This window comes from Ostrinia furnacalis, unplaced genomic scaffold (assembly GCF_004193835.3).
Source record: "Ostrinia furnacalis isolate ACB-3 unplaced genomic scaffold, ASM419383v2 OfSCF4102, whole genome shotgun sequence".
Classification (NCBI taxonomy): domain Eukaryota; kingdom Metazoa; phylum Arthropoda; class Insecta; order Lepidoptera; family Crambidae; genus Ostrinia; species Ostrinia furnacalis.
The window spans coordinates 296,552-313,680 of record NW_021134341.1 but is presented as its reverse complement, the minus strand read 5'-3'; the positions used below and the strand labels follow the sequence as shown (position 1 = coordinate 313,680).

The 17,129-nt window shown below is 37.9% G+C and overlaps 1 protein-coding gene across 1 annotated transcript in view; it reads right to left on the bottom strand.

The window, feature by feature from the left end:
- The window catches only part of LOC114358692 (uncharacterized), a 211,595-nt gene that overhangs the window by 87,399 nt on the left and 107,067 nt on the right, over nt 1–17,129 (bottom strand). The window contains exon 5 of the mRNA XM_028312712.1: nt 264–2,643. Coding sequence (XP_028168513.1) covers nt 264–2,643 — 2,380 coding nt within the window. The remainder of the gene's footprint in view (nt 1–263; nt 2,644–17,129) is intronic.

Genomic DNA, 17,129 nt, shown 5'->3' with positions numbered 1-17,129 from the left:
AATAATGGCGTCGGGCCAAGCGGCTTCCACGACCGGGATCAGCAGAGCGCAATCACCTTTACACGAGAAAAGCCATATTTATGAAATCCACTCGACCGGCAATGAAGAATTGCGGACAAACAAAAATTAACTCTACGTATCGACGCACTGTGGGCGAATTAATGGATAACGTCTATCAATAAGATCTATTTCAGGCCAATTTATTGTTACATTTCTACAGAAAGCGGCAAAAACTAGGTAAATATGCAGTGATTCATTCTTACCTGGAAGCAACAGAGCGCATTTCGTCCACAGTGATTGGCTGCGTTTTGAAACGCTCTTTATCACGAGGCTTGGACCTTGATGTCGACGGTTGCTCCTTCGCCAGGACATCCTTAGTGAGAGCTTGCTCCATACTTTTTATTCGCGCCGCAATCGATGGAAACGTCTTCGGTTTGTCATCACCGTTACTTTCGTCCCGGTTGCCGAGCTCCCACGGCGCACAGTGTCCGTTTTCACAATTTTCTTCCACTTTTATCCTCCTATTATTAAGTATTGAGAGCAATTCGTCGTTCACATCACAAACTAAGCTTTTCGATCGTGGATTCGATTTCGGGCGCAGATTTCTTCGGCGCAGTACAGCGCACGGATAATTGTCTTCCGTGTCAGCCGCGAGATTCAACGTACGGCGCGGTCCAGCCGCGGGTAAGTCGCTCGCGTCGCAACTGATATTCGTCACACTAATGTTCGCATCGCTGTCTGCGCAAAATGAGAGCCGTGGGCGCGGGGATTGGCTACGTTCCCTGGTGAGACTTGACCCTCTCTGCTTTAAAATAGGCTTAACCGTCGCTTCGCACTCCGAGCCGGAATGGTCAGATGTCCGTGATCTGAGGAGTGAAGGTCTTCGCGAGCTTCTGTCGTCTTCGCTCATATCGAAACTAGAAGCGTGTCCTTCATCGCCAGATAGTTTTTTCGAAGATTTAAGTATTGGTTTTTTAGGAAGATCAAAATCGTGATCATCATGTTCAGTAGATTTTTTCTTTAGAATTGGCTTAGGTGTATCAGGTGGTAAAACTTCAAGACAAGGTCGTTCTTCAGAAAAGCTCTTTTTCTTTAAAATTGGTCTGACGATTTCCTTATCGTCTTCAACTAATTCAGCGCCGCCTGCGGCTGCTAAAAGAACAGCTTGAGCAATAGAAACGTGAGAAGAAGTAGTGCTGCTACTGGAGCTGGAATTAGATTTGCGCTTTAAAATACCATGAGGCTCCGGGGAGCCGTGTGATATGTCTTCATTAGTAAGCTCTTCTTCTCTACTCATCTTTCGTTTTAATATGCCTTGAATTTGGCCATCTGGTGATCTGTTTCTAACAACATCTTCTAATGATGATCTTCTATTTTTCAAAATTGGTTTGTTTGTGTCGATAGAGCCATCTTCGGCAAATGAAACTTCTGGACTACACGACCTCCTCCTAGCAACTTGAGACTCATCCAAACTACGGCGTTTTTTCAGTATTCCTTGACGCTGCCTATTATCTAAACGGCAGCTCCGTGGTTCTACCACGCTCGGGGAAAATGTAACAGGGGGAGAAGCTATAGCATGGTTTGAAGCATTCGATAATACGCTATCTTCATGAATAGATTTGCGTTTTAAAATAGACACGGGCGTATGACTACAGGACGTCGACGAAGTATCAAGACGACGGTTTTGACTAGACGTATCGTTATTGAGATCAGAAAACATTGCACTTTGCTTTTCAAAGTCGATAAGTCTCTGAGCTGCTGTGTCTATATCCTTCAGCCTTTCAGTGACTCCTCTGGATTGAGCTGGTCTCTCATTGGTAAGACCGTAATTATAGTTATGATTATTTAATCTTTGTTCATTATTAGATCCGAATAAAGAGTCAAAACGTTGTTCAGGTGTGTCTACAGTTAACTTATTACTAGTTAAGTTATTCGACAATTTGTTAACCCTATCTAATGTCTGTTTGGTCAACGCAGCCAAGCTGTCCATCTCTTGCGAAAGTCTGGAATTACTCGCATGTGGTCTAACAGTTTCATGTAACGTAGACAACATTTTTGCGTCTTTATTTTCCTCTACCAAGCCACCAACGATAGCATCAGATTTATTCGATCCGGTATTATTCTTCAATACATTTTTAGACGAAACGTGGCTAGCGTCGTTCGTATCTCTTGGAGAATTATTTTCTAAACTAGTCAGTCTTTTCTTTGAATTATGATATTTTTCGCTAACACTTTCAGTATCTTTCTGAACTCGATGTCTTCTGTCGATTCGGTTGTTTTCTGTGTCACTTTTTGCCTTATCGGGGCTTCTGCGTGTTGTATTTCTTCTCGGCGACTCCAACTTGGTTTTTGAATCTGGTTTCGATAAATCTTGCTTTAGGGGTGACGTAGAGGTGCGAGAATGTTTCTCGGCAGACTTTTTCAATGGTATACAACTAGGTTTGGTGCCAGTATCTGAACTGCGACGACTCTCCGTGGGTTTGTTAGTGGAGGGAGCGTTAGGAGATTTGAGAAGAGACGACTTAATGCCGAAGGATAAATTAAAAGCACTCTTAGGAGATACTCTGGAAGACGGCAGTGAATTTTCAGTCTTGGGTTGTGGCGTTTCGAGGGGTCGGCGACTTCTTGTTTTCGCGACTGTTCCTGTAACAAAACAAAAGGGAGACGGTTATTATTTGCAATATAATAAGTATAAGCCCTATAAGTACTTGTTATTAATCTGAGCCGTGCTCGTATAAAGCGGAAGAGGAAGTTGTTGACCCGCTACGCGTCCGTATTGTTCGGTAGGTTCAGTGACTGCCTCGCGGACGCCTATTACACGTGACTTTTCGCGCGTTGTGACCGCCATAGCTATTGTTGCTAAAGTTACGGTATGCATTATGTATCATATTAACACTTTATTTGTGTAATTGTGAATGAAAACCGAGGTGGTACACTTATTCTCGTAGAATAGAAACAACTGTAATAGATAGAAACTTAAAGGTGAAATGTTTTTGTCATCATAATAGTGTTTAATGTCAGAAAGCGTATCAGTAATTAATTACAATTTCAGCGTGCCGTTTAGGCGTGGCCATATTAATTGCTACATGAAAAGGCGAATTATGTAAAACCATGCATAATCCTAATTAAAACGTCGCAATTAAAAGTTGTGTCAGCTCTTTCAATTTTCCCCGACATCATAATTCCGTTTCCCCGGCAAGGACGTGGGGTAATGGGAAATTTCCGATGTAGGCGAGGGTCGCCGCATGACCGGCGATCACGTGCGAGGAGGCGAAGGCTATGTCTATGCGGTTTGCGACAAACATTGCAACCATGGGGGTGGTATGAGTGAAGTTGAAACTACATACCGAAATGCCTTTCGGACCTTGGGAACTGTATATGAAATTACGTTTCGACCTTTTCACGAAGTCTTACTCTGTTTTAGACAATGGAAAAGCGACAGCATCGATCTCTGTGTGATTGATTTAAAATGCAAAATAGCACTAGGTAGGTTTTTCTTTATTCTACACAGTAAAAAGTTAAAGAAAAACAGCACAATCTAGTTGGCATTCTCGTTACGTCTTACAGACAATTTTTAGGCAGATAAAGAACAGTATAATATTCCCTAGTGTTTTACATATATTTTGGAAAATAAAAGTATTTTTAAGTGTGACGTATTTACGACCACTTTGGCACAATAAATAATTCAGCCTATAAAAGTACGCCCAATGCGAATTCGCATTATACAATTTTAACGGGAAACACGTGAGAGCAAATGAGCAGGATTATTAGATTCGAGTAATATTATCGTAATATAAACTTTTACATATGATTTATTCAAAACCAGTTTTTACATTTCCATGTCGCTGACGAGCATTTCCTTTATGTAATACATACTTTTAATAGAAATTGGAGATTACAAAAACAGTTTCATGTATAAACTGTAATAGTTACAATAGTCGAGCACATCTCGTCGAGAAGCAATCACGTGCGAAATGCCGAAGGCTGCGGTGCCTGCGGTTTTATACCGCGACACACAACACTGCTGCTTGTTTAATATATGATTTGTGAATTGTGATGTTGCGGTAAAGCCTCTTCAGGCATAGGCATTCTTCATGGAAGGTTATCTTCTTTGTTGGAAGAACTGAGATCACAACCCTAGTGAAAGACTAAATGAGCCGCAATGGACGTTTTGATATAACTACGCTTGTCATTGATATGCCAATAGGCCTTTTCTTCTAGACAAATTGTTAGAATAGGTTGGATCAAAGCTTGATAAACAAACAATATGATTTAGCACTTTTTGTGTCCTATTTGGGAATGAACTCAGAACCTCCAAGTTCAGAGTCTAATAAAGTTATCATTGGACAACTGACTCAAAACAACTTTCCAGCCAAGCTTATGATATAAGCCGAAGTAACTTAGTAAGGGTTATTTCGTAGTAGATTTTCTCAAGCCATTAGGCAGGACACCTGGTGCCTACTTAAGGTGCACTTACTATCCCGACTTGTTGGTGACTTAAATAGGTAGTACCTACAAACATGAGAAACTTAAAACTTGGCCTGAGCTCTGCCGTGTTTTTGATATTATCGAGCTGTTCATTGAGATCAAACAAGCGTGTTAATAAAATCACTTGCGAAACATTATAATATCGCAAAATACTCGTATCTATATAAATTAGACTCCATGCTTCCTGATTTAATGACTTTCTTTATGGAAATGGATACGGAAGAGCAATTAACGATATAAATTGATTGGCAGGATTTCGGAGTTCCAATGGAGAGTGGAATATTAATTTCAATTTCAAAGTTACAAAGAGTTAATCTGATTTCAATATACATTTCTCTCTTTGATAATAATGATTCAGAAAGCAAGACACCGAACTAGAAAGCTCGAAAGCTTGTATTCATTAACTTTTTACCATACATAGACGAAAACAAATTATACGCTGAGTTAAAATAGATATAGATATTATACTGGTATTTATTATTTATCATAGAATATGTACTTTAATTATACAAAATGGCACCTATTAAAACGACGTAAAATCCCACAGTATTCAACTTTATGTCCCGTCATCTATACAATAAAACATAATGAAATAGACACGTGCTCTTCATTCTAAAGGCGGGATAAGGCGGGCAGGTTTCATCCTACGGTAGTTGATACAACCTCCCACGAGCAGTTATCTGGCTCACAAAAAAACGCTGCACAAACTTACTTGGCACTTTTTTAGCTTAGCCAGCGCATACGTACATGTACAGTTAGCGTCTATTAGTTCTTGACACCCAAAGTAGCCAAAAAGTTCGCAATAAGGTGTATCGACGCAAACTGTACTTGTAGAGACAACAGTACGTTAGGCTAATCACTGCCCTTACTTGCAATCCCGTTTTGCAGGATCTTGCATTGCTGGAACTCGCAAAACTGGAGTTCACACGACAGTACGACACGTTTTTGGCAGGTACCTACGGGTGTTTGCAAAACAAATATGCAGGAGCTGCTAGTGGGAACACTTGTAATTAAACTGTATGGTGTTTTTACACTGGTCCAGTTTAATAACAGAACCGAATTCCACATTTCGAACGGATTGGTTTTTTGCGGGGCACTGCAAGTAGTGTGCGTGTGAATACTTAGTATTCAGATCCTGCAAAAAAAAGTATCTGCATAAACGGGATGTCCTCAATGGGTAGGAGCCCTAACTTGGCACGTTTTAAGCGCAGCCAACGCAAAAGAAGCAAAGTAGGTACAAGTATGCTGTGCTTCGTAAATTCCTGCTGAGCGCAAATTTCGTATCTTTTTAAAGCTTACTGTGAACGGGGTCACGCGATCGCGACTCGCACCCTTAATCTGAGGTCGTTAGGTCGCAGGTTTGATGACCTAGTGTTGTAGAGTTTTCCAGTGACTTAGCCCACTTTTAGCTTGGTCCACGGGCCAAGTCACTGGATTCTGTGAATATTTTTTTTCCCGGTAACTGAGCCCACCTTCAATGTTTTTATTAATAAATTAAACACCAAATCAACAAAAATCTACTCTAGAATCTTAAGAGTGGGCCCAGTTGTTGGAAGCAAAAATATTTAAAAATTCAATCGCGATTCGCGCCCTTAATCTGAGGTCGTTAGGTCGCAGGTTTGATGACCTAGTGTTGTGTAATTACTGATTTTATATACAAGTCCCCTGTGGGTTAGTAAAACGATTTGCTAACTTTAATCTTAGCACCGATCTGATTCAACCAGTAATTAATAAACTGGGAGCATTAAAAGCTAGGTAAATAAAATTTAACACGTCTAGACTGCACGTTTTGAGTAATTACCTTTTTCTACTTATTGCCAGTGAAGAGTTTATACTCGTATCTACATAATATGGTGTTTACAACCTGACTTTCCAGACGTAGACTTTAGAAGAAAATCGGCAAGACCTGAAGTGAGATAAAACGCGAAGCTCAAGACCGAACGCGATGGAGGACTGTTGTGGACGCCCTCTGCCCCATCTAGGGGACATAGGACCTTAAGTAACCTGACTTTAATACAAACGAACTGAACAGGAATTATTTGTGAAATGAGCATTCTTGTGTTACATTTGTGTCGTTAAAGTGGTCGTCGTTCATTTAATCTTCGTCATGAAGATCACGAAAGTAATACTTATGTAAGCTGTATTAGTGTTATGGTTTGGAAATAAACTATTTATTATTATTATTTTGTTTCAAAGATTCTATCTTTCTCCATCTTAAAGACGGGTATTAAATAGAAAACTATAAATCCCAAAAGTGTGAATATTAAACAAGGCGTGAATCATATGATTGCGTAACTACCCTATTAAACTACTTGGAAAGCGGCTTCATATCGCAAATGACCGTCTAGAACACGTGTAGGCACTAAAGGACTGGGCCATAGACAGGGTGACCAGATGTCAAGAATTATCTAAAGAAAACTAGAAATAGTAGAAAAGAACAAACAACAAAACAACTTAAATATAATTACCAATTAACGGCAAGATATTGATTGGGGTTTCAATGAAGAGACGAGAATTTTAAAGGAAAATTACAGTAATCTAATATTAGAAAGAAAGAAAGAAAGAAAGAAACATTTATTGCCATGGACATCACAGAAGACAAAAGATGTAAATAATAGAAAAAAAAGCAAATAAGACATAGGTGACATAAAACATACAATGAAAGTGAAAGTAAACTGAGCAGTGCCACCCTGTCACACAGCGATGTCCATCGCAATTATTAGTGTAGCGCACTGCAACAGACGAGTCTAAGAAAATCAGCAAGACCTGGAGCGAGATCAAACGCGATAAGCTCAAGAACGAAAGCGATGGAGGACTGTTGTGGACACCCTCTGCCCCATCTAGGGGACATAGGACCTTAAGTCAAATATTAGTGACAGTGTCTAAGTTCTAGGGAGAATGACACAAAAATCGAAGTACATTAAAATAAAAATAAAATAACAAATTGTTACCAAAACCACAGGGCTTTTGCCACGCTCTTGTCACCTTAGTCACAAAGCCTCAACTTCGCAGTAACCGTGAAATTATTGTACAGTCAGTACATCGGAAATTTGCAAAATGACTCCTATTACAACTGCATTAGATGCTAGTGTTGGTCTTGATGAGCCACGGTCTGTTCTATGAGTACTGTGACTTATTCAACTTATGCGGCTATCAACAATGTTTACGCCTCAACTGAATCATTTCAGCGAGAGCGGACAAGCGGAACAGAGATTAAATTAATTGAATAAGTATAAACTCGTACCAATTCGTTCTTGGTCAATCTATATTTTGTTCTATTGTAAACATAGATATCTATTTCAAAAAGTTAAAGTTACATAAAAAACTCGAATAAAGACAAACACTACCCCATCAATCCCCAAGCGGTCGCATATGACCGCGTAACAATTGATTAATCTATTTTGTGCCTCGAATTCTTGATTCGCGGGGCTTGAGGGGTTTAAAATTACTACGATTAAAAAGTAAGTAGACCCTGAGTAACACAGTTACTTAAAGAAAATCAATATTATAATATAACAGTTATACAAATTGACATGTCTTAATACGAAATTGGGAGCAAGAAAATATGGATGTCACACGCAAGAATCCCAGATCATACAGATCGTAATATGAATTCATTACGCAATATTACTTACGCGAGCAAAACTCATACATTTTAGATGCTTGTAAACAAAAAGCCAGACGGTCACCATTGACCTTTGCTGCTAAGTCATAAAGTATAACTAGCTTGTATAACCAGTTTGTTTAATAACAAAACGGTCTTCAAAACCGTAATGTTTTGGTTCGCAGACAAATGTTAACTCGCTCGTGTGGAATCAAAACGGACGAAGGATTTGTTTTGCTGGAAACATCCACAAGCGGAGGAAACAACACATCACATTCAGTAAACGCTTTGTGATGGCCGCATGCTGGATTCCAAATTGTTTTCGCCTCTTGTTGGTTTGTGGTTTGACGAAATTGGATGGAAAATTTTATAAAATTGAGCATTCTTCTTGCATCATTTTATCTGCAGTGCCAAGTAATTGCATGATGCATTTGTTTCGAAAGCTCCCTGTGATCAATATTTTTATTAATCGTCGCTATTAAAAAGAAACTTATAGTTAGCTCAAATTATAATAGAATGACAGATTAATCAATCAGAATGAAGAGTATGAACCATGGTCGATCAGTTTTAAACCGAGATTCAGTACTTTTAAAATTTTCACTCGTTTCATTTTTACAGATTTCCAGTTTAACTTTTCATACTGTTATGGCTGTGACAGAATATTAATTACTTGATCGTTATCATACACCCAATTAAGCAGATTCTGTGTATTTTTAATCGTGGCATAAACGAACAAAGCTCATCTAAACGAGGACTGGTTAATTACTTCACAATGGGAAAATTACCATTGGTTAACCATGAATTACGGTGCTGAATAACTGTATTATATAGCTACCTAATTTATGGAGCGTGCATGTTCGAATGTAATTAATATAAGACTTAACTAGCGAAGTTAAACCGCTAAAGAATAATTTAGAGCCTAAAGGCGAATTAACAAGTGGTTAAACTTTTAACATTGAAATAAAAACAAGTACAAATTACTGAGCACATTAGAAAGAAGAATTACATAATCGTTTTGTAATAAATTACATTACTATTGCTGATTATGTTATAGTGTAAAATATCAGATCAAAATGATAAAACAATGTAGATTAGAAGAGGAAAGCGAAAGGAAAAAACTTACAAGTCATCGTGATAATATTAATGCAGTTTTGGACTAAAAACAGAATGTTTAAGCTTAAATGTATTTCGTAATACTGTAATACAAAAGGAGGCTTCGCTTAGACTACTTACCTACTTACAAATGGTAAATTCGATCAGACTCGTCTCTAACTTAAGTGACGTTCGAAGGTTCGAAACATTATTTCATTCGCAACAAATCTTCTTAGAACTTACCAGATTTTATTACGTAAATAGAGATTAAGGGTCCACAGGACCCTAAATTATTTACCTATCTTTGTTTCAGGTGAAACTTTCCACCGAAATTTTCCATTTTAGGCATCAAGCAAATCTTGAAATAGTAACTAAGATTATTGGGGGAGGCCTATGTTCAGAGGTGGACGTCCTGAGGCTGAAATGATGAACTAATACTTTTACTATAAATTATTCAAAGTCCAAACCAAGATTTAGAGTATTTAGGTTATTGATAGCCAAGTTTACGTCAAAACCTGACAAGTTCTGTGACAAAGTAAACTCGGTCTATAAACGGTTTTATGAACAAAAAGCACCAACGCTTAGCTTAAGTATTCAGTATTTCACCACAGTTTTACTAGTGTTTAGACCACATCAAAGTGGCTGTAGGCAAATTCGTCGTGTCACTAGCCACTGTGTCAACATAAATGCGGGCTAGATATTGTGTTTTTGTGACCCGATGAGTCACGGTTGACAAGGGTCAAATCCACGCCATACAATATGTTTAATGTCATGTGAATCATGGGCTTACTTGAAAATAGCGTTGCTCCTACACCTACATTCAACATTTAAACCCTGGAACATATTAAGGGATATCTGATGTAACTCTATCCTCTAATGTTACACTAGTTGACATTCAAAGCTAGTTCTCAGTCGAATAATATCAAATACAATGTTATCAAATCAAAACATTTATTTCAGACATACTTAAAAGTCCATACACCTACAATGAGTAGACATTGTAAGTGTAGTAAACTTGGTAGCATAAATTACCCAAAGATTTGCCTGTCAACTGCTAAATTAGATGGTCATCTCTACATAGATGTTATCTTCAATAACAGTATAAGCTCTAAAATAAAATAACATATTAGTATTTTCACGAGTAAACCGTTAAACCAATTTTGATGGAAATAAACCAGTGTCGGGGTTTTGAGCTGGATTTAATGGGCGTACAGATTAATACTGAGCAGCTGCCTTTTGGTACACTTCGCCTAATTAATGTTGAATAATTTAATAACTCTTAATCTTACTCTAAATATGGCCCAAAGATGGATTAGAATACAAACTTGTCTTAAAATTAACTCAGTCTTTGAAAGTTCACTTGTATTCACAAAACTTGATAACAAATAAGGTTTCAAAAAGTTGCGTTTTCACTACGATATTTAATACAAGTGCCGCGCGATGAAACTCTCCTGATTCACACACGTAAATCCACGATCAAATATTATTAATTGATTATTATACAAGTTGTTGACAGTGTTTGCTGTCAAAACAATGTCCCGTCCTAAATCGAAAACACTTCTTATTCGAGTTGAGCAAACGCAGACGAGGGGATATAAACACGAGCTGTGTAGGGTTGCCAGGTGTCCGGCTTTAGCCGGACATGTTTTGCTTTTTACGGACTTGGCCGGTCTGTCCGGCTTTTATGTGGCTGCCGAGCCAGTCGAAAGTCGAGCCACAGAATAATATCGAGCACACATGGGCATGGGATGTTGGGCTACCGTTACGAAGATGACGGTTGATAGTCATAAGGTATGATACTAATTGCCCCCACCGTGTGACATGCATAAAAAATTAGAGATGAAACGGATAGTTGTTTGGCCGGATACCGGATACCGGATATCCGGCCAGCTGCTACGCCGGATAGCCGGATATCCGGCGGCCGGATAGTTGGCCCATTGTCTCGTTGCATGTCGTGACGAGTTTAGCGCCGCACAGGTGCTTCAAACGCGATCAGTGGGTATATTAATAGACTAGACTAGTCACACTTTTCGAAAATCGAATCAGTCCGAATAGAATGTCAGATTTTGCCACTTGTCTAGGGGGCAGATCAATTCGGAAGATTTCGGTTGCTATCGTGAGTGTGTAATTGAATAGCGAAAATTAAATTAGTTTACTTGTTGCGTAATCTGACTGAACTGCATGCATCATGTCATCATCAGAGGTGGAATTGTGTAAAGCAATCGTTATAATTTGACAGTTCATAACGTACGATTATTCTGTCAAACGCTTTGTATAACTGACTTTATCGTACGTTATGAACTGTCAAATGATTACGATTGCTTTACACAATTCCACCTTAGATCATCAGTGAAAAAAAGATCGCCTTTTTTCTTTGGCAATATTTCGTTCGACATTAACAGATATTTACTATTTATGTATTCGTCATTAGAGTGAATAGTCTTAAAAAAGAAATTAGTTTTTTGAAAGGCCTTAATATGGCTTTTTTGTAACTTTTTGGGCTTTAAATATAAGCCGTCATTATTATAAGCCATTTTATTGATATTTACCTCAAAGATTAATGTATTTCATTTTCTTAAGAGGAAATTGTCATAGTTTTTTAATATCCGGTATCCGGCCGGATAGTGAGTTACTATCCGGTATCCGGCCGGATAGTAAATTTAGGCCGGATATCCGGCCTACCGGATAGTTACCGGATATCCGTTTCATCTCTATAAAAAATGTATGTCCGGCTTTTACGGTTTAATGTCCGGCCAAATTAAGCACCGAGTCCGGCTCTAGGACCTGGCAACCCTAGCTGTGTAGCGCCCTTGACCGGTGCGGGAACAATATTAATTTCAGGCGCAACCGCGCGTCCTTGGGCTAGTCCTCGACCGCGGCGAGAGCAAATGTCGAAGATACACATGGGATGTATCGGGTATAAAAGTAAATAATACTGGCAAAATAATGGAGAGTGAAATCTATACGATTGGCTGTTATTGACAGTAATTTATAGGTGTAGAATGTGTATTTGGTAACTAGTTTAAACAATATTAATTTCAGGCGCAACCGCGCGTCCTTGGGTTAGTCCTCGACCGCAGCGAGAGCAAATGTCGAAGATACACATGGGATGTATCGGGTATAAAAGTAAATAATACTGGCAAAATAATGGAGAATGAAGTCTATGAGATTGGCTGTTATTGACAGTCATTTATAGGTGTAGAATGTATATTTGATAAAGTAATTTAAACGATATTAATTTCAGGCGCAACCGCGCGTCCTTGGGTTAGTCCTCGACCGCAGCGAGAGCAAATGTCGAAGATACACATGGGATGTATCGGGTATAAAAGTAAATAACACTTAGTCCAGTCAATAAAGCATTATAGATGGAAAACTGTAGAACACAATTTCTGACTTCAGGACTTTATTTAGACTAGTTAGGAGGTGAACATAGCAAAAGTCCCCGTCCTTAGCCCTTGAGCCGGCGGGGAGAGGGGGGTTTAAAGGTGCCACTTTTCGGTTTTTCGCTTAATCCTCGGAAACTATGCGTTCTAGTGACATGACTACTATGAACCAAAAAAAGCATATTCAATTTGCAACAGGTGAGATAGTCAACTTTTTTGATAAATTGTATAGTTTTCGCGGCATCTGCTCTAGAAGGTCTGTAATATTGGAAATTTTAATTTTGTCTTACATGTTCCCATCAGGAGAAAATCGACTAAATCAACATTGAGCAATCATTCTAGACATGCGAGAGCATGTTAAGCCTAGTTCCAGGGAGGGGACTGCACCGTGCGTATATTTAGACGAACCACTTTGAGCCACTATTGACTCCTCATCACTCAAAAACTACTGTGCATTAACACTTCAAATTTGGCTCATGTGTTGAGACTTGCAAGATATACATCAGCTTCAAATTTCATAAATATGCCTCAAACGGTTCTTTAGGTATTGACGTCCAAAAATCCACATGTCTGACCTATAGACCAAATTCTAACCACTTCCAGATTACCTCGAAGGTTCAAATTTGGCATCCAGAAAGGTAGTTATGTAAATACAAAGGAACAAATAAAAAACCAGTAAATTTTAACATTTCACAGGTGATAGATAGATTTTAGTGTTCTAAATGTCGATTTTTGAACATCAATACCTAAATAACCGTTTGAGGTATATTTATGAAATTTGAAGCTGATGTTTATCTTGCAAGTCTCAACACATGAGCCAAATTTGAAGAGTTAATGCACAGTAGTTTTTGAATGATGAGGAGTCAAAAGTGGCTCCAATTGGTTCGTCTAAATATACGCACGGTGCAGTCCCCTCCCTGGAACTAGGCTTAACATGCTCCCGCATGTCTATAGTGTTTGCTCAATGTTGATTAAGTCGATTTTCTCCTGATAGGAACATGTAAGACAAAAATTAAATTTCCAATTTTACAGACCTTCTAGAGCAAATGCCGCAAAAACTATACAAGATATAGAAAAACTTGACGGTCTCACCTGTAGCAAATTGAATAAGTTTTTTTTGGTTCATAGTAGTCATGTCACTAGGACGCATAGTTTCCGAGGTTTAAGCGAAAAACCGAAAAGTGGTACCTTTAAACCCCCCTCTCCCCGCCGGCTCAAGGGCTAAGGGCGGGGACTTTTGCTATGTTCACCACCTAACTAGGCTAAATAAAGTCCCGAGGTCAGAAATTGTGTTCCACGGATTTCTCTCTACACCGTCGTTAAGGCATTCATTGACTGGACTAACTGGCAAAATAATGGAGAGTGAAATCTATACGATTGGCTGTTATTGACAGTAATTTATAGGTGTAGAATGTGTATTTGATAAAGTAATTTAAACGATATTAATTTCAGGCGCAACCGCGCGTCCTTGGGTTAGTCCTCGACCGCAGCGAGAGCAAATGTCGAAGATACACATGGGATGTATCGGGTATAAAAGTAAATAATACTGGCAAAATAATGGAGAATGAAGTCTATGAGATTGGCTGTTAGTGGCAGTAAAATATAGGTGTAGAATGTGTATTTGGTAACTAGTTTAACAATACTAAATTCAGGCGCAACCGCGCGTCCTTGGCCTAGTCCTCGATCGCGGCGAGAGCAAATGTCGAAGATACACAATGTATCGGGTATAAAAGTAAATGATACTGGCAAAATAATGGTTCACTATACTACTATTATTAATTGGCTGTTAGTGGCAGTAAAATGTAGGTGTGGAATGAGTATTTGGTAGCTAATTTACCACGTATAACAGTTTTTCTACGGTATTTGCCGTTTCAGCACTGAAATTTCCATAATAATTAAAGTTATAATTATGTTTTCAATTTTATTCTAGACCGATGTTTTTGTTTACAAGTTTCTAAATACACAAGAAATAAAAATATCTACATATTGCCTGCCTCCTGTCCTAGCCTTAAAACGTTTCAGTAGAAAATTACACTTATCGACTAATTTGAATGTTCATTATTGTTATGAATAAGGAAAAATACGAGTATTTCATTCTTTTTACTTTGTTGGGAACACAAACCTGCTCAGATTTCGGTACAACGAAAAAAACCGTAAATGCATCTCCAGGGAACCATGTATTTAATTTTCAGTCGTAACCACACGTCCTTGGGTGAGTCCTTAACAACAGCGGGATAGTAAAACAAGATTTACAATAATGCTGAGTTGCACCAACTTACTTTAACCGTAACTTTAACAATAACCGGTGTTTTTTGTATGGAGTTTGACAGATTTCTGACGTTTGCTAAAGTTAAAGTAAGATGGTAAAATTCAGCCTAAATATAGGTTAAGGATTACACACAGTATGAAGGATTATTTTCCATTGGCCAAAGGTTTTTTAAAGGACACAACTTTATCGATTTTGGAAAGTAGTCACCTTTTGTAGGTAGTTTAATTCTATACATTTTGGATATGTACGTACAGAAGCGACTCACTAATAAGCTTAGAATAAAGGCGTCAACACTTTATTCGGTAATTAATTGACTTCCTCGGATTAACTGAGAGATATCACTTTTCAGCAATAATAACACCTGAATGGAGTACCTAATGTTTTGATATCTGTAATCGATTTAGTCTCGGATCTCGGTGGATCTCAATTCGGTCAGTCCGACACTGAGATTATTGTGCTATAATCGCATAAATACAGATTGAATATTATGTCTAGACAGTTTTTTGATATACTAATGTATCTTACTATCTTTAAATCTTAAACCCACGCAGTTTTTGGTAACATCACAAGAAGACGCCTTGAGTCCCCCGGGAACCGTATTTTCTTGGAATAAAAGTAGTTTGCGTTGATGTGTTCAAATCCACGTCAAGATCTATCTTTTTGACTTTAATCGAAATCCTGATGCTGTCAAATGCATGATGGAGTGTTGCCGAACGTTCGCGGCATACTAATGTTTTAAGTGCGAAAGTTAAGATCGATGTTTCTTACTTTTCTCCAGAAAAATACTGAAAAGATGTTTATGAAACTACTGTAGCATAGTCTATACTAATATAATAAAGCTAGAGTTTGTTTGTTTAATTGAACGCTCTAATCTCAGGAACTACTGGTCCGATAAAAAAAATTGTGTTGGATAGCCCATTAATCGAGGAAGGCTTTAGGCTATGTAAATTCACCCTATAGCCAATAAGGGCGGAGCAATAAAGAAAAAAGTTGCAAAATCTATTTTCACGCGTAGGTACAGGCTAGTGTCTTATTATAATGAAATTTCCCTGGTTAAGCTTAAACGTATCTTTGATTTAAATAACGTCGTCCTAATTCTAGAATATATCCGACTTTACATTTTAAATTTAGTTAATCTAGATTAGCTGTGACGTAATAATTATGAGAGGATCTGCTCTCGTAAGAGCCACCTTAAAGTTAGTTTCTCGGAAAATTCCGACCCTTAAAACTTTATTAAGGCTTAGTCTTGACCCCATTACTTATCACTTAGTGAGACCTTGGTGAATAAGTTTTCTATTTATTAAAGTCTTGAGTAAGGTCAATAAATAATATTCTATTATTTATTGAAGTTGTTCAGTTTCAATTTTGTTATCTCCTATTTATCAGTTTAGTAATGAAAAGTAACCATATTTTTAACCGACTTAAAAAAAAGAGGTGGTTCTCAATTCGAGTGTAGGTATGTTTTCTTTTTAATGTATTAGGTACTTATCTAAAAAAAAATATTTGTTTTAAATGCAACCCAAATATCAATATCCTGGGTCTTTTAAAGGCAAGTATGAATAAGTTATCTACTAAGTAAATAGGTATGCAGTATACACCATCTAGGACATGCTGCATCTACACTTAACATTAGCTGAGGTGGCGGTTAAATACATAACTAATAGTTAAAAAAAAAACTAAAACATTTTAAGTATGTGTATTGTGTAGTTGTGTAATACTAAACCACGGTAAATCAATATAGTACAAAACAAATCATAACCTCTGTTTCGTGCGCTCGTAATAACCATATAATAGACGAAACAAAGTACTAACCGCCAATTAAAATTATTTAATGACTTCGAGTTTATATCCAGCCACAAAATTGAAATGTTACGTTAATTGTAGTTTGGCAAAATAGGTTACGCATTTTACTATTAATTATTCTATGCTCATTCTCAGACTAAGTATATCGACTCGTTAGGTAGCCGAAGTAATTAAATATTTACAAAGTAATTCCAATTTATTAAGTTATCTACATTCACATAGGTATGTATATCTCTCATCTGGACATCAATCTTTTATCAGTGAGCAATAAATTGGTGCGGTTTATTCATTCGTCGAATGGTAGCCATTTTCCATAAAATGGACTGTCGATTCTACGAAAGTTGTTTCGTACGAAATATTGCAAAAAGTATTGATTTTAATTAAAAAAGGGAAGCTCTGTGTACAGCGATTCCGTTTCCTGGAAACATCGGTGCAGCTGGTCTACTCCGTAACGATGTTTACGTAGTTTTGTGGTTCTATCTCTGTCGCT